Genomic DNA, 19,738 nt, shown 5'->3' with positions numbered 1-19,738 from the left:
TAGGGTGATCATTTATTCAAAATGATGTTTTAAATTATTCGCAACTAGAGTTTCTAGATAAATGCGATTGAGAACTGTATTCTGCAAAATTACTCTAAATTTAGGGAATTAGATAGTAGATAGGGGTTCGGAAACCGCGAAACTACTTCCAAAATAACTAGTTCTATCGGGACTCCAATAATATCCAGTATATTCGGAAGTGATGGTAGATATATATTTTTATGGACAACTAAGAAAATGCTAATTTCAAACTAAATATGTAGAAAATATTCTGCTGAAAATTGAAGCGATAGACGGTATCGATACTAAAGATGATGTACCGTGCCCACTTCTAGTAACTTTGTCTTTATTAGGAGCAGTCGCGTACTCAGGGGGGGCGAAGGGGGCCATCGCTCCGGGCGCAACGTCTTGGGGGCGGAAAAACGATCTTCGCTGTTTTTTAATATTCAGAAAAATACTTCAACACATTTTTTTACAAAATTTATTATAAAAGATAAAGAGTTGTACACTCACAATGTAATAATCTGAATAACAATGAAAAATATTAATTTTTACTCGAATACTCTTCAGTCTTTGAATTTGTCTCATATCTTTTGGCTTATATCTTTCTTAAAAAAGTGAAGGAACTTAAAGATGCACTTTTCTAGCTTTGTCTAGCGACGTGTCACTCTCACAGTTACCCTATGCTTTGAATGTAACAAATACTTTTATTTCTCCAAATTTTCAAAAATGGCATTTAAAAACTCCAATTCGGGCAAAAATTCCTGCAAATTGTGTCAAAAGTGTACAATATATAGGGCGAAAATGGTTTTTTTCTATGGCTTTTAATAAGATGTCTTGTAAATTTACTATCAATTTCCTCAAAACCCGTATTGTGAGAATTTTTGGAACTTCAGAATTTGCGTGGCTTCTAGTTCCTAAATTTTATATACCTACTTAATATCGAAGATACTTTTGTTCGAACCACCTCATGAAACTTGTAGGTAGGTAGATAAAGGGGGGCGGCAGAACATCCTTGGCCCCGGGCGCCCGAAGTTGTAGCTACGCCACTGATTAGGAGTTTCTTTTACATTCACCTTATAGTTGACAACTGACACCAAATAATTATTTCGATTATACAGGTATTCCATCCTTGTGGCAATTTATTTTGCTGATCAAAAATTCACCTGAATGAAGCTTGTGAAAATCGACTGAACCGGTTTTTTGGCCAATAAGGACGACAGTATTATAATACAAAATATCAGAACAAAAATTTACAGTATGCTATTACCTACGGTCTAACCTCGTCACAATAAGTTAAAACTACGAAAAATGTGGGGCATAGAAAAGCTTTGAGTAAAGAAACATCCACAGTTTATGACTTCTCAAAATTGGAGAACTTTCCATGAAGAAAGATAGAGACAAGATTACGAGACAATACGTCATAAATAAACAAAGCATCATGTCATTCATAACGATACGAATCAAAGGATTTTTCAGGTAAACGCACTTCAAAAAAGTCACGTGAGGCAATTGTCATATGTTAATAATCATTCTTAATAATAGTCTCTAACAAAAAAGTATTCAATCGACGAATCTCATATAATTTAGTCGATATTATTGGGTCATAATATCCACAATATTTTATAAATCTCAATTTAAGCTAAGCATTTTGAGAATTTAGAGAAATATTTTTATAATATCATATATGTGACCTGGTCTACGGAAAGGGGGCTTAGGTGTCAAAAAAAAGGAGAACAATTAATAATGAGATAAAACTAGTTTTCGCACGTTAGCTCCCTTTTCGTAGACCAGGTCACATATAAAATATCGTGGTACTAAACTCTCGAAGGAAGCAAATCGATTAGCTGTGATAATTTCGACAGTAGAGCCTACTTTTTCTACTTTTCATGATTCTGAAAGCTAAAATTAAGGGGCGGATTAGAAAGTGTTCTTCGCACAAGAAAACTATGAATAATGAAAAAAAAAAAATGATTGATAAAAATGATTCCACTATCGTACTTTATTATAATAGTTTTCGTTCAGAAAAAATAATGAAAGTGTTTGTAAGACCTCCACTTCTCTATTCTATCGATGAAGTGGATTCTTCTAAAGGCGAAGCTAAGACAATATTTTGTACAACCGACAACAATGGTTAAATTAAAGTAAATGTAAAGTATGACCAATTCATAACATATGCCCAATAAAGCAGTGATTTGTTTGACAAATTGTTGTATCTGTTTTTGACTACTTCCGGACGGGTAATGGATTCGCACAAGATTCCAAGTGGATCTGGTACTGAAGTTTCGAGTGCAATCCATGGATTCGATTTAAAGCCCCATGTCCAATTTTTTTATCAGTCACTGAATGTTGCTGAATTTATAGTAAATGTCGAAGAACGAATTGTTGTCTCATCCGTTTAGCTAGCCGTTGTAAAACTTCATCCAACACATCCTTAAATCTGATTTCGAGTCCTGAACTTGTAGTTTTTTGTCTGCGTTCAAATTATTAAGGATCAAGGATTTGGGTGCCAGGGCACAAAGGAATAGCCGGTAACGAACTGGCAGACGAGCTCGCTCGCTCCGCAGCCTCCACCAAAATGGTAGGTCCTGAACCCTTTACAGGGGTGGGTCCCCATACCATAAAGGAGCTACTTCGCAAAGAAGAGGGAGTGGGCAGAAAGAAGTATTGGCAACGAACTCACGGCATGCGGCATGCCAGGTTGCTAATGGGAGGGTACAACATGAGCAGGTTCAAAGTTGTAATCAACCTCCCCAGGAATAAGCTTAGGCTCTTGGTCGCATTTTATACTGGCCACTGCAAGTTAAATAGGCATTTATATAACATGGGCCTATCTTCTTGCACTAACTGCCGGTTCTGCGACATGGAGCCTGAAACACCGGAACACCTGCTGATCGACTGCACAGCAGTCTGCAGACGCAGGATTAAGGCCCTCGGATCCAGGGATTGCATCGACTCATTAGCCCCAGTAGAATATTGAATTCATCGATGTGCTGGGGCTAAGTGAGTCCATGTGATTTAGGAGAGGGCACAATAGACCAAAGGTCGCGGTGCATTCCTCATAAATAAATCTAAATCTAATCTACTAAGGATCAATGTGAACATTTCAAGCGGCCGGGAATTGTACCCACTGCATACATCTACGTCGCTCGAACTTATATTAATCGCAAGGTCAAAACTATGGCTGTTCAACCTAGTGCTACTTGAACATTTACATATATGGCTGAAATATTTGCGTGTATATACATATGTATCGCACAGTTTGACGCGATAATTCTATTGTACATAACGGCACGCGGCCACATTGACGTATGCCCAAAAGCCAAGTTATGGATGCGCGACCGAGACGCGTGTATTTACAGGCAACTAGCGGTTTAAATTCGTTAAGTGCGTGCAGCAAGTGAAATGACAAACATATTTACTCAATTTTTGACAGTGGGCAAACAATTACTCTCAATCAGCAAACAACAACAAGGGTGTGGGTGTGGGATCCGGTTTGCGCTGCGAACGGCGGCAGGAAGCAACACCACCACAAATGCCAACAACTAGAGAGTACAACAACAACAAATTGGGAATTTTGTAAGCGAAGTCGTAGCTACACATACACACACATACGAGCAAATAAATACAAGCACAATTGTAAAAGGAAGCAACCGTCACCATCGCCCGGGGGTTGTGTCGAGTTTTATTGAATACGGACAAACGGACACGAGGTACTTGTGTTAATAAAATATTTGTTTCTGGTTACAGGTTTTCGGTTACACAAAAGCCTCAAGCAAATAATTCAATTTTTTCTGCTCGCTTTGCGAAACGTACGAGTACACATAACGAGTCAAAACAACAGAGCAGGCGTCGCAACGTGCGTCATCTCCGTTGGGATTATGCATTTTGTAAGGATATACTGCTGGGAAACGGGCTCGGCACATACATAAATACACACATAGTATAGTACATACATAAGTCAAGCGAACATAAAGCGTACGGAAATATTAATGCCTCGTGCCTGTTGATCTTTTCGGGGTATGTAGTACACGAAGTGAGCAAAACAAAAATAAAAAGAAAACCTGCATACATACATACTAACTTTATAGAAGCGTGACCGAACTTATGCACTGCACTGTGCGAACTGATTGTCGACTATTCAATGCACTGTGCAACCTGCAACACTTTGTACTTGCCACGTACTTACAAGCGCATGTACGAATTTGGACGCTCCCACATGTATCGTGTACGCCGCTGCGGCGAAGGCGTAAAAGTGATGGCGTGTGTCCTCAGCTGTTATTCGTGGGCTATGCGGCACGTGCACGTAGGGGCACTGCTTAACGTCGCAAGTTGCAATTGTCTTTCAACTTAAACTAAGCCTTTGAAGTGCGAGCGAGCGTTCACCACTTACCGCCCAATCACGTGGCACATGGCTTGCAGTTTAGCCGCATTAGCATTGAATTGCTAACTAGAAAATGTTTTAGTTTTCATTTGCTTGTAATCACAATCGTTACGCGGATATGACATTTCCCAACCGAAACAATATTTATACTCATAAATATCAATTTTCGGAGACCCTTTATGTGCGATGTCATAGCATTCCCTTGTGTAAAGACACGTGATTTGTCAATGCTACTTCAGCTAAGATGCTGAGCAGAAAATCTATATAATTATTGTTGAGCTTTTTTGAAAGTATCTAATGAAGCGAAAGCTGGTGGAAACCAAGATATCACAAATAACAAATTTTTTATTTCACAAAGTTATGTATGCCAATAAAATGGCATCTGGCTCAGAGGGTCTTGAGTTTAAATCATCTCGGGAAGGATATCGGAAAATTAAAAAAAAATTCAAACTGCTAAAGCGGAGCATTTAAGTTCTGTCGAAGAATGGCTAGCGAACTGGCGTATAAATGTGAATGAACCGAAGTGTAAGCATGTTACATTTTCGCTTCGACCAAAAATGTGCCCGCCAGTAAAAATAAACAATATTTTAGTACCCCAAGCGAACGAAGTAACATATCTTGGTATTCACCTAGATAGAAGGCTCACGTGGAGAAAACACATCTCTAGTAAAATAACATGTATGAAGATTAGAGCTGCAAATTTAAATTGGCTATTAAATAAAAACTCTAAACTTAGCCTAGACAATAAAGTGCCTTTATATAATGCGGTCATAAAGCCGATTTGGATGTATGGCATTCAACTGTGGGGTACGACCTGTGCAACTAATATTGATATAATACAAAGGTTCCAATCGAAAATGCTTCGAACAATTATGTGTTAACCATGGTTCATGCGTAACGAAAATATCCATAAAGACCTTGGTGTTCCTATGGTAAAGAAAGAAGTAGAAGATAGCAGATTTAAATATATATCTGAACTCAGAGATCACCCAAACCCTTTGGCTAATGCTTTGGTACATTCCTGCGATCAAACACGCCTTAAAAGAAGAGATATGCCTGCGTATTAAAGAGCAACGTATCACCAAAACAGCTCAATAGGTAGGTAGGTAGGAGTGCAGCCCTATCGGGCTCAATTAGCACTTGATGTGCCATTTTGATACACTATTCGTAGAACCTCCTGTATCTGCTATTACGTTTCACCTTCTCTCTCAAACCATTTTGAGGTTTCGATGAAACTACTTATGTCCGATATGCTTTTGGTGGAAATCCATTCAAGGTTTGGTGCTTGGTGGATTCCGAGTGTTTTGTGTCGGATCTGTGCTAGAGCTGGGCATTCGCAGAGAAAGTGGAAAGTGCTACTCCGCAGCCACAGCAGATGTCGTTGTAGGGCATACCCATTTTGGACGCATGTTCCCCAAATGGCCAGTGTCCTGTTGTGGTAGCTGTTATTCTGTAAATACTTTTTCTTGACCTATTTAATAAGTCGTTGGTTCTTTTCCTGTCATATGTTGGCCATAATTGTTTAGTTATGACGCATTTTGTAATGTTTTTCCACCTATTGTTTGCAATTTGTTGAAATTGTCTATTGATCTCTCCTTTGATCGATCCCAGCGGGCTTGGTATTAGTTCCGCCTCAGATTCATTGAGGAAAGCTCCTGCCTTTGCAAACTGGTCTGCTTTTTCGTTACCGAAAATGTTCCTGTGGCCGGGAACCCAGATCAAGTTTAGTTGGAGCTTGTCTTTTATTGAGCTTAGTGCTCTCTTGCAGTTGTGAACTATACTGGAATTTGTCATGGGTGAAGACAATGCCAGGAGGGCCGCCTGGCTATCCGTAAATATAGTTGCTTTATGTATATTCCCGTGGTTTTCTAATAGAACTTCGCAGGCTTTTTCTATGCCTAGTACTTCTGCTTGGAAGATGCTAGCCGAGTTCGGTAGACGTATAGAGAGAGATATGCCTAGATCAGCGGAGAATACCCCCGTGCCTACTCCGCAGTCCATTTTGGACCCGTCGGTATAGACTGAGGTGGTATCTTCCTCTACTATTGAACCTCTTCTCCATTCTCGTCTAGATGGTATCCTCACCTGGAAGTGTCTATTGAAATCCAACTTTGGGAGAATGTAGTCTGATTTATTAAGGGTGAGCTTGTTTAGAATTACACTATGTCCGTAGTTCTGCTGATTCCAACTTCCCAATTCTTTTATTCTTATCGCCGCACTAGCTGCTGTTTTGTGAATAAAAATGTCCATTGGTAGTTGATGCAGGATCACATTGAGCGCATCAGTCGGACATAATGTTGTATTGTTTGTTTATTACCAGAGTTTAGGTCTTATGACAGCCGTATACATCCACAAGATTACCAGTTTAAGGCAATTCTTGTTGACGATTTTCTTACAAGTATAGTAGGCCATGTATGCTTTGTTTATTCTTTTTTCTATATTTATTTTCCAGGACAGTTTGGTGTCAATCTCCACCCCCAAGTATTTAGCTGTGGGAGATATTACATTACAGCTCAATAACTAAATAGATTTAAGATTTTATAACTTATTGTTAGGCTTAAAAAGATCCAATAAATAAAATAATATTGGAAAAAAACAAATAATGTAGAACCTTGAGGTCGAATTAAAATTACTTAATAAGGCAAAAATATCTCTTTATGAAAACTTTTATATTGAATTTGATCTGCCAGTTTAACTGAAAGTTCTATGCTATGGTGGACTCATCTGAACAATATCGACGGTCCTGACAAATAAGCAGATTCTTGGGTAGAATAAGAAGAGTGAAAAATTTCAGATCGATATCTCAAAAACTAGTTCGCGAATTATGGTTATTGCTAATTTGACTCAGCTCGCCTCACAAATCATTTGTATACTATATACTTTATAAGCTTTTTCAGCTAGATACATCATCGCTCCATACTTTTATGAAATACAATAAAAACAGACAATTTATCGTCTTGAATATATAAAACTTTTGGAGTTCGACCATTGCGTTATTTAAGTGAATTTAATAAGCGAAGGTATTTTATCACAATGATGAAGCATGTATTAATTCTATCGATCAGTTGAATATAATACGTGAATTACTTCAGCCAAAGTGATAAGTGGAAAAAGAACATTTGAAGCTAAAATTTTCCAACAGTAACCCAGTGACTCTTAATAAGTATTTGGGAGGAAGAATAGAACACGTTCCATCAGTCAAGACGTAATTAAAAACATACAAATAGAAAGATTTTTTTATCTATAAACATTCTTCAAATCCCACAATTATTACTATATTTTGAAAATATATTAGCTATTCGTGGAAAAATTTAACCATAGACTTCTACTTGTAGTATCAAACATACAGCTAACAATGTTACTTTGAATCATAAGAATATAATATAACTGTTAGTAGAAAGCGTTTAAAAATGTATTCTAAGCTAGAATTAAAAATAAAAACAATTTTTTTCGTATTTAAAATATATATTCAGAAATGTCTCTCTTCTTTTAGAACTACTAATTTCAAAATATTTTCAAATTTGTAGTCGTTTTAGTATCGTAGTATCGACCTTAACTTAAAACTTTATGAGGTTTTTCTCGAAAATATATTTTTCGAAGAGATCGTCCCGATATCTTAAGTACTACTAATCAGTCGATTACGTTTTCTACTTTTCTTGAAATGGATATTTAATTATCTCTCTAACTAATGCTTGTAACAATTTTAAAAATATCGAGAAAATTAATAAATTATTGAAAATCGATCTTTATTTTTAAGTAAATGCCTTTTTATGAAACTTTTTTGTTCGGTTTTGTTGGCTCTTACGATAAGGATATTTGTGGTAATCAAATCAAAAGAGCATCCATCACTGTTTCTTTTTTAACACAATCGTCGATATGCGGCCTTTTGACCAACCTGTACTTCAATGACGCATAACTTTATGAAAAATTATTTTGTTTACTCTTGAAATATAAATAAACTAATGATGGTTAAAATATCAATTGCCCTAGACTACCTTACCTCCTGAAGTAGCTTTGAGGTACGAAATTTCACCTAAAAATGTACTGCTTTGCTGATATACCTAATAACTCAATTAAATGCAAGGACATATTGATGATCGGACAGATACTCGGAAATCATTTTTTTTTATTTTATTGTACATACATATGTATGTATATAACCCTAAATCTACCCTCGATTGAACCTTCAAATGTTTAAAACCACCGTCACGTGAACAAAACTATTATACACTGAGCCATATCTTGTGAGAGTATACAAATCTTGAATCCGTTCGAAGGAAAACATCACACTCGATTTGCATCTTTAGTAAAACCACTGTCAAATGTCTAACAAAGAGGAATTTGTAACTTTTGAAGGCCGGAAATTGTAGGATCTAGCGATTCGCAAGAAGTTTTTCAACTGCGAACGCAACATCAATAACCTAGTGTGAGTTTCTTCCCCATCCAGCGATTTCTGCAGATTTAACCCCCTTGCCTCTGTTACAAAATGAACCCAGAAATGAAATTTCATTTAGATAATATTTTCAAATATAAGCTCCAATAAGATAAATATAAAAGCATAGAGAGTGCTCCAATTAACTCAAGCGGTTGTATAACTAAGAACTTGAAGTAGAGAGTTTTATTATACTCATATTACAAGCACGTGCAAGTAATTCACTAACGGACCACCCAGTACAACATATTGTGGTGGACGAGAAAAATGTAATGTCTTGCTAACAATTTCAGTTCATAGTTCCAATAAGTGTTAACAAAATTAGAATTGGTACTTGAGAGATTAATATATATATATATATGCATATACATATGTGTGTATATATATATATATATTAATAATATCACTATCTTAAGTTTACAACTTACAACTTTTGCTTTGCATTTCTGCTATTTCGCTATGTTCAACACATAATAATAAATTAAAGAAATGTGCACATCAAGGTTTTCAGATTTTCTTATTCCGGGTCTTAGATATATAGCTACAGTTCAGTTCGTTAAAATAGCAATACGACAGTTGCATTGACTGGGAACTCACAATTTGTCCTGAACTTTTCATAGAAAACTTGATTTCGTTTCATACACATCATGCTGACAATGGGTAAACAATAACAACTCTAATCTCTCTCGTTGAATTCATATGGAAGGTTTTTTAGCTTTCTACAAATATAACAAAGTAAGGATGGTGGCAAAATCATATATCATGATGATGTTTAGCTCATCGAGTGCTAAGTCGAGAAGTAAAAATAGTATAGAAAGATAAAATTATATGAATATTTTTCTTTTGAATCAGTGATGAAAACTGTTAGAAAAACAAGTTAAAAACGTTAACTTTGGTTGCACCGAAGTTATAATCCCGTTCATAAATACAAAATGTTCGTTAAATAACTTGATTTTGACCAATCAGTTTACATGGAACTATATGCTATAGTGAACTGATCCGAACAATTTCTTCGGAGATTTTCACCGTTGTCTTGTCTTGGCTAAGTCGACTCAGCTCGTCATGCTGATCATGCTTAAATATGTACGAGATTTGTACAAAAAGTATTGCGAATTTTTAATTTTTGCGAATTTTTCGATTTTTAATTGTTTTGTTGCGTTATGTTGATCATCATATCCTTTACTTATGCTGACAAGGTCGGCCATTTTGAATGTATAGTTAATTCGGTAAAGCTTTTTTACTTGGACGCGCTTTGGTTCGTCTCCAATTTTTATGCCGAAATTGCTTACTTTCGACCAAAAATAGCGTCGCGTTGACATTGGTCAGGAGATGATGGACTCAGTCTGCGCCGACCCAGATCTGCTCCAGATAGCCATAATGGGTGATGAATAATGGGTTTATGGCTATGAAAGCTCAATAAAGTCAAAGCCCCGTCAAGACCGAAAAAAGCGCGCCAAGTTAGGTCGAATGTGAAGATTTTGTTTAGAGTTTTCTTCGTTTGCATGGACGTCATCTATCATGAGTGCTTGCCAAAGAATCGTACGATCAATAACGAATATCACCTGCAAGTTTTAGGCAATTTGCGCGAAACAATCCGCCAGATATAACAAATATTTGGCCAAAAACACACACTAATGATGCCGCAGCCACCGTATTCCTCAGACCTGGCCCACTGACTTTTTTGTTCCCAAAACCGAAGAACCGAAACACAAATATTACATTTTTAAGTGCTTTGAAGATTGGAAAACCGCGGCCTAGGACGGGAGGTGAGCGCAAGAAAAAGAGAAAATTGAAACAATACGGAATTGCTGAATACCGAGATTTCACGCGGTATCCACAACACCGTTCCCTAGCGAAAGGTCAACATCTCACAGCGTAATGGAGTGAACTCAAAGAGAATATGCCACAAGTATGGCAAAATTGTAATGCTTACTATTTCTAGAACTGACACCCAGTGACTTTTTCTTGTTTTCAAAGCTAAAGAAAATGTTCACTGAAAAGAAATTGCTGAGACTGAGGCCTATTTTGAAGTACAAAACCAATTCTGCAAATATGGTAAGGAAAAGTTGGAATATCGCTATCATCATATAATGTATCATCCATGATTGTACTTTTTTCTGTTATGTTCTTGCTCTTTTCTTTAAAAAGATACGAACTTTTAATTGCCAAAGCTGAGCAAAGTTGTGGACGCCTAAAACATATGTATATGTAGCTGCCATACACTTTTCGATCATTGTATGGCAACTTTTTATTTCACAAAATATCTTTACGAAATTTGGCATGGATTATTGCCGATTGGTGCAATCTGTGAGGAACTCTTTAATTTGACGAGATTTCTTCGCCGAATTTGGCGTGAGTTATTGTCCAAGGCAAAACATATAGCTGCCAAACAAGCTGACCATCAAAATTAAGTTATTGTAAGGAGTATTTTGTATTTGTAAAGGGTATGTAGCTTCGAGGCCACCGACCTTAACGTTATTTCTTGTTTTTCTTTTTAATTTTTGCTCCACCTTACTATTTCCTTAAAGACACGGATAAAAAATATTTGAATACGAATTCTTTATAAAAAAAAAAGTAATTATCTTTAATACATTTTTTATATCCTAAAATTTTTCTAAGAAAACTAAAACTCACTTGACAAGTCACTTGTTAGTCAAGCTTCATACACTACTATTTATGTGCGCACAGCTGTAACTACAGCCTTACTATTTAATGGAATTACTTTTTGTTTTTTGTTTGTTGCTTTTCTACCCATTTGATGGACAGGTGGTCTAATTCATGCGATTTAGTTGCTCAAACTGAATGACTTACCCTCGAGCGCACGATTCCTTGAGATCAAAGCGAGCACCATTTCAGGATTTGGTTCATCGTCAAGATGGACACCGGCAACAGTCAGGTTATTGTTGTCTTGCCGCTGCTGTTGACTTGTGGAATTGTGATTATGCTGTAGAATACTCCTACTACCAATAGCTTTACCTATGCTGCTATTCATTATTGTGGGAGCCTGTGGCGTCAGTGTAGGCGGCAGCGGCGGCAATATAGGCAGCGTTGGCAGCGTAGGCAAAGGAGGTACTAGGTGACTGGGCTGCGGTTGTTGCATCATCGTTTGTGGATTCTGATGATTATGCAGCAGAGGATGTGGTTGTTGTTGTTGTTGCTGCTGCTGATGGATATGATTATTCATAATAGAAATGTTGCTGCTACTAAACAATGACGAGGCCAATGACGAATGAGGCTGCGGCTGTGGCTGCGGCGGCGGCTGGTGTTGATGGTGGTGTTGTAATAGTGGTGGTGGCGGTTTCAAAGTTTGCATCATTGCTAATGCAACACGTTTACTATTGTAATGCTAATATAATGCAGACTACTCCACACAAACATCAACAAATTTTGTAATTATCTATTGACATACACGGACGCACACATACACGCGCACAACGCACGGAAATGAGCATCAGCAATAAAATTAACACTTATGTGTGTGGGTATGTGCGTAGGCAGGTGTGTATTCACTTTTCAGCCTTTGAGGCTGACTTGGCACCGTCTTTAATGACGTTTAAAGGATGCGCGCTCATACAGAATACCGAACATGTACATAAGTATATACCGACGGTATTGTTTATGCTCGTATATGTGCACGAAATGCCGTCGGTATTTGGAGGAGTGTGCGATTAATTAATTTTATTTTACTTATTAATATGTTTTTTGGTTTTTTTTTATATTTTTTGAACGTTGGGTTTTTATTGGTTTTAATTTTATTTTTTTTTATATTATTCTTAGTAATAAATAAATTTTTAATTTTTTTCAGTTTTTTGCACGTGTCTTCGAGTTGCTATAATTTGGCTTTAAATTTAAATTTTACTAACTTTGTATATACTTGTATTATATACAAATATTATTATATATTTGTCGTATTTACATAGAATTAGATTTAGCGATTTAAAGCAAAATAATTTGTCTAATTAAAAGCTGCGCGTTAATGCTTTGCACATACACACTCACACATATTTATGTAGTAACTTTCATGTAAGCATATATGCATATTTCTTTCTTATATATTTACACAATTTAACTCCGAGCCGTTTAATAGCACAACCGCACCGCTTTTACGGTAAAACCACAATGTTTACCGCCTTTCTGTCGACCCAAGTCCAGATGCGCTATCGAGGAGGTGGTGGCCGTAAGATTGTTTCATATTCAAAAGATATTAATGCATATACGTTTATATGTTTATATACATACATACATACATATATACTTACATATATGAAGATATGACGATTTAAAGTAGTCGCCTCTTATCACCTTGAATTGGAATTGGTATTCATGATATTGCTATTGGGTACTTACAAATATACACACCAACATGAATCACATATAAGCAAACACATTGGTACATACATACAAGCGCGTTTACCTTGCAATTCTAAAACACCTTCTCCACTTCTTTCGAGTGCTACTATCTAAATATCTGTTTTGCTCCTCTTTGGGTTTGTTTGTTCTCTATATCAGTTGCCGCTCGAGTTGTTTAGAAGACCCTATCAGCTGCTTACGTCTGTGCAACAACGCGGCCCCTCAATAAATACCTTTTATTACCTACTCACATACACACTCATACACATATACCGACTTACGTACATTCTACCATTCTTATGCAAGTGCCGCTTCTACGTGTATATTTACTATTTATAAATATGATGACTACGCGTATCGAAATTAAAAGGTTGTTTTTTATAAAAAAAAGAGCTTTCATGCGCCTTATGCTTACGCGTGTATGTTGGTTAGCAGCTAGCTATTGATATTCGAAGATAGTGCGTAAAAGTATAGAAAAAAACGAATTGGAGTATTGTTTGAGAATTTTGATAAAAAAATTTTACGAGTTCAAAGTTAGAAAACATAAACGTTGCGTAAAGGAACTACGAAATTTGAATGAACAAGTAAGGAAGAAGTAATTATTGCTTCTTGAATTATATACTGGAAAATGAATGAATCAGATGGAATCTAAAATTGTGTTATATTGGAAGTAGGCTTGGTTTTAGTCCGTTATATCCCATTTTCACACTGTAACATAAGCGAGTTCCGAGATATGTGATCTCCTGTAAGGCCTTACAACCATCTCGGGGTAAAATTTAATGTCTCTGGCGTATTTGTCGCGCTTTTAGTAGTTTTTAACAGTACCGTTATATGTGGAGTGGGCGGCGTTATCAGCCGATTTTATCCAATTTTACAATGCCGGTAGCAGTGCTTTTGAGGGCGGTTTCACGACTTTTTTTTCAAAATATGAAGCCCACAAGTGCTACTTGTACCTGCGATCCCCTGTGCCAAATCACAGTTCTATGGTGTATCTTAATTTAGCGCCTAGTTATTGCATTTTATGTATATGTTTTAGTTTAATTTAAAATTATCAAAACCCTGAAACGACTTGATTTTCAGATATCCATCAGTCTGTACACAAATGACAGTATAAACATGTTATATCACCAGATGAAATAAACATACGCCAACGATTTTTCCAAATCCTCGATACAGGGTTTTAAATACCAAAGTGATCAGGGTGACGAGTAGAGTTGAAATCCGGATGTCTGTCTGTCCGTCCGTCTGTCCGTCCGTCCGTGCAAGCTGTAACTTGAGTAAAAATTGAGATATCATGATGAAACTCCATAAGAAGGTTAAGTTCGAAGATGGGGAAAATCGGCCCACTGCCACGCCCACAAAATGGCGAAAACCGAAAACCTATAAAGTGTCATAACTAAGCCATAAATAAAGATATTAAAGTGAAATTTGGCACAAAGGATCGCATTAGGGAGGGGCATATTTGGACGTAATTTTTTTGGAAAAGTGGGCGTGGCCCCGCCTCCTACTAATTTTTTTGTACATATCTCGGAAACTACTATAGCCATGTCAACCAAACTCTATAGAGTCGTTTTCTTCAGGCATTTCCATATACAGTTCAAAAATAGAAGAAATCGGATAATAACCACGCCCACCTCCCATACAAAGGTTATGTTGAAAATCACTAAAAGTGCGTTAAACGACTAACAAAAAACGTCAGAAACACTAAATTTTACGGAAGAAATGGCAGAAGGAAGCTGCCCCCAGGCTTTTTTTTTTAATTGAAAATGGGCGTGGCGTCGCCCACTTATGGACCAAAAACCATATCTCAGGAACTACTAATCTAATTAATTTTACAGCAAAATAAAAAAATATGTACATAAATGACGGATAATGAAATCTCACTTTATCATGCGAGAGTATAAAATGTTCGTTGACACCCGAACTTAGCCCTTCCTTACTTGTTGGTCTTAAATTCGGTCACAATCGTACTATTTTTGAAAGAAAATTCAGCTTTATCGTGACAAGTCGAGCAAGAACGAGTTGCATAGCCAAAATATCCACCAAATCATTCGAACGGACTCGCGAGAGATGTCGAGCCCTTCCTTCCTTCACTTTTTTTAATACTTTCATCAAATAATTTTGAAAAGGGTGAAGGTCGTCCAGAACGAGGCATGTCTTCAGCAATCGCTCGACTGTCTTTGAAGGCTTTGTACTACTCGTAGGCTTGTGTTTTTGATGAAACTGAATCACCGTAAGCATTTTCTTACATTAGCAACGATTCCGCACACGAAATTTTATTAGAAATACAAAATTTGAGACAAATTCTTTGTTCGATATTTTTATCTATTGTACAAATCGCAACGCACTACTGAGGTGCACCGACTTAAGCAGCTGGTGTAAACAAACTGGTTGACTGTTCACCCTCATATTACGAACTTAGCAAAATACATTCATTAAAATATAATTTATCAAGGGAATTTAATTACAATTTCCTGGTGCTTTTTTTGTCCCAATATAAAATATAACACAATTTAAATTCCATATGATTCCTTCATTTAACGTTACACAAATCAAGCCCCAATCAATATTCAAAGCTTCACACAAATAGTCCTTTGAGCTAAGCCAGATGGAGTCGAAAAATTGTCAAAATCGGACCATAACTATTCAAGCCCCGACGTACCCAATATGTGGACCCCAGTGCGTTCTTTTTACCAAAATAACGGTCTAGCTGTGAAATTTGTTATTGAAATTCGGGGAAAAGTTTTCTTAGATGTTAATATACACTTTTTGTTAAAAATGTGCTGAATTGGGTCAACACTTTTCCTAGCTCCCATATACCGAATATGAAGATTTTCAAACTTCCAGTTGACTTTATGCTAAGTACATAACATATATATCGGCAATTTGGGAGCAATTTTAATGAAATTGAGCGAGCGTTTTTTTCTAAAAACAGTATATCTTTGTACTTAAAATGGATAATTTGAAAACTAGCCCTAGACTCCATGTAACTAACAGACTATATGCACCTGAGAATATCCCGGTTGTGATCCTGGCAAGTTGTAAGAGTATGACATGTTAGATTACACCCGTACTTAGTCCTTCCTTACATCAATATTAGGATGTTACTTCGCAATTTTTTTCTGAATTAGAATTGAATTTTTTTTTCGCGCTCTGATTTTTTGATAGAAGCATAAATCAGTTTTTTATAATTTTTGTGTTTTACTTCCAAATTGCGATTTTGTCGAAGGGAAACCTGCAACATGGTTTACGTTCTATGACAAAGTGATCGAATGCTCGAAAGAAATTTTTCTCATCTAGGTTAAAATGTGGAAGCATCTAACTTCAGGCAAGAGTTTCCGAAACGGTCTCGATGGGTTAGATCTTTTCCAGATGATTTTAAAACTGTACGTATACTCCCGCTTTTATGCTCCAATTAGTGACTGACGTTCCGACGTACTACCCGTATCAAACAAAATTTGTCATAACTTTTGCCCGTTGAGACAACGTTTGTTCACATTTGATCATTTTAGTGACCGACGTACCGACGAGCTGACCGCAACAAAATTCGTCAAAATTTATCTCCGTAATGACAACTTAGAAATCTGTTGTTCTCTTTTGTTCACATTTGAGCAATGTTTCCTTTCCTGAATTTGTATACATGGTTTTGTACACATCTAGCATTTCAATTATAGTAAGTTTTCATAATGTAAAAGATCAGTACTAGAATCCAAATAAAATAAATAGTCTACCCATTTATAAATATAAAATAATAGTATTCGACTCTGATACCGTGTTAGTTTATGAATATTTCAAATGTATTGAAGTTTATTTTTAATTACTACAAAACAGCGAGACTGGCAACCCTTTGATGTAAGAGAGCAATCAGCTGACTGAACGGGAAAACTACAATTTTTGCGGATATCCACGTACATGGACTGTGGAAACGGTCATTTACATTGAGCACTCATAAGAAAGGTCATATCAGCTGATTCGGTCTACGGTTTTGCGTTGGTCACTAACTGAAACAATACCCGTGTCAATACCAACACCTGAACGAATTGATATTTAAGGCAGTCTAAATGAAGCTAATGATCCTACAAACAAAATGAGCACTCTTTAGTCTGATGCATTTTATCTTGTGTCTTCGCCGAGTTCCGTTATTATATGAAATAATATCGGTGGGGAAAAATATGAGTATTTGTTAAACTGATTTGTCTTATAAATTTCGGTATCTCTGTATACATATAGAAATAGAATATTATCTAATACTACTCCACTAGAAATATAATATTATCTAATACTACTCCACTAAGCTTCCATTTGATAATCATTGGAAATTGACCAATTCAAAAATTTTAGAAAACGAAATCATGATAAATTTAATATAACGAGCGGGTATTTCCACCAATCTTAACAGTATCCCTCAAAGAGTTCATGACGCCAAAACCTGCACATGATAACAGAAAAATATGCACTAACTGTGGTTGAATGAAGCGCAGTTAACCCATTACCTTGAATTTTAAGAGAGTAAGCTCTCTGGTACCACAATATCTCGTACTAGAGCATATATGCCTGCAAACGTTTTCTCAATTCAAGGCCGTGGACTTTTCAACATGAACATGCAGCAAGACAGGGTTCGGGCTATTTCATACTAAACGATTATGGGAAAAATTTTGTAGAAAGCTTTTAACGCCGATCATATTGTAATTTTAAAAATTGAACAGAAAAATTTTACAACTTTTGCCACAGCAAAAAATTTAATATAATACTTTTCCTGAACTTCCATAACACAGTGACATACTACATATCATAAAAGCTAGGAGAAGTCGAGTAAACACTATAATTTATAGCATATCTTCATTAAAGTCGCAGTTGTTCATTTCCTAAAAAATATTGAAAGTAAAACAAAAAATGAGTAATGCTAGAGGGAAACGTCTAGGAGAGAGTTTGGTTTCTAACGCATACAATGGGAGAGACTTTGAAAATATTTCGAAGGTTAATTATCAAATTTTCTATATCTTTCAACATGAAAAAATTACATTAGATGTACTAGAAACAGTCGCAAGAAATAGTCGCATACTTTTTAATATCCTCATACGTTCGACATCCTTTCCTCCACAAGAAACTGCTCATTTGATGGAACCGCCGATATCGATCGGAATCAAGTGCTTGTTTGGAAAACTTTTTTGTTCGACAAGATATCTTTACGAAATTTGGCATTATTTATAATATAAGACAATGATAAAATTTTCGAAGAAATTCTTCAGATCGAGTTACTGTAGCACATAGCTGTCATGCAAGCTGACCTATCAAAATTAAGATCGCGTAAGGAATTTTCTGTAATTGTGGTATTATAGCTTCGATACAACCGAAGTTAACGTTTTCCTACTTTTTTTTTTCAAAATCCTTCTAAGTTTCTAACTTTTCGATACTATTTTTGCAGTATTTTGCATGTATTTGCATATTTGTATTAAATTTAGCTTTGTCTGATGATAAGGTCTAACTGCAAAAAATATTCACTCAATTCTACTGGCGCACTCTCGTAGAACCACTACGAATTTTTAAACTTCCTTATAATTATCCGTTTGTAATAGTATGAGCTATCAATGTTGTTAGAGAGGTGAAGTAATTAAATAAAATTAGAGTCCAGTTGTTCAAAACATTAGTTGTTTTTTAAGTTTTTGCTTTGTATTCGATATTATTTTAATTTTTTAAAAATTTTGAAGCCGAGTTCTTATTGTACTTTCTGAATTATTTCAATTGTACTTCTTGCAAAATTAACACAAAATTGAATTAAATTTTTTGAGAAATTCATGAATTTCAAGTACTATTTGTGTAATTTGCACCGGAATATGCTTCGCTTATGTATCAAAAGTTATGTTTATCCGCGTTATGTCACGTGCTTTAAAATTACCACAGCAATTGCTAGAAAATCACGCATTAAACCACTTCAATCGCAATGTATTAACATTTATTTGTTATATTTATTTCTTCCATTTTATTACATTTACTATTTGAAACGCACCTGCCGTGCCGTCGTAAACTGCACTAAGTATACTCGTATAATTCCGTAATTTTTTGAATTTTTCGGCTACTGCAAATATTTTGACAACGCAACAATGTGTTCACCGACGGCCGAACACATACTATGATTCCGAAAGAAATATCACGATTTTTGCGTCGGCTTCCGGTTGTACGGTTATTCGGTTACGGTTTGCGGCAGCGCTGTGAGTGGGTGAATATGCAACGCTTTTGCGGATGTGACGACAAGGCGCAATGCTTTTCACCGCACTTACGAAAGCGTACAATGTGTAAAGCGGTGTAAAATGTTGGTGATGTTGGCGGTGTGGTGGCGATGGTGGTGGACATGGAAATGGTGGCGGTGACGACAGACGGCAGAAAGTTGAAGAGGCGTCAAAAGTTGTTTTATTTATGTCTTACAGGATGGTCAGCAAGTTCATATTTGTATATTTTACAATTGATCTTAATGTGACACAAATGATATGCCACGGCAGAGCGTATGTATGTATGTATGTATGTACATATGTATGTATGTAGCAACAGTACATACATTTTTGTGTGTGAGTGTG

General features: G+C 36.2%; 1 protein-coding gene across 1 annotated transcript in view; it reads right to left on the bottom strand.

The window, feature by feature from the left end:
• LOC126752589 (LIM/homeobox protein Lhx3) overlaps positions 1-19,417 on the bottom strand; it is a 95,171-nt gene extending 75,754 nt beyond the window's left edge. The window contains exons 1-2 of the mRNA XM_050463514.1: positions 19,174-19,417; positions 11,628-12,656 (exon numbers count right to left, since the gene is read on the bottom strand). Of these exons, the coding sequence (XP_050319471.1) occupies positions 11,628-12,132 (505 nt within the window). The 5' untranslated portion in view covers positions 12,133-12,656; positions 19,174-19,417. The remainder of the gene's footprint in view (positions 1-11,627; positions 12,657-19,173) is intronic.
• Positions 19,418-19,738: the final 321 nt, after the last annotated feature.

The sequence above is a fragment of the Bactrocera neohumeralis genome, chromosome 3, assembly GCF_024586455.1.
Source record: "Bactrocera neohumeralis isolate Rockhampton chromosome 3, APGP_CSIRO_Bneo_wtdbg2-racon-allhic-juicebox.fasta_v2, whole genome shotgun sequence".
Lineage (NCBI taxonomy): Eukaryota > Metazoa > Arthropoda > Insecta > Diptera > Tephritidae > Bactrocera > Bactrocera neohumeralis.
The sequence above is the reverse complement of the archived record's forward strand: the minus strand, read 5'-3'. Positions and strand labels throughout refer to the sequence as shown.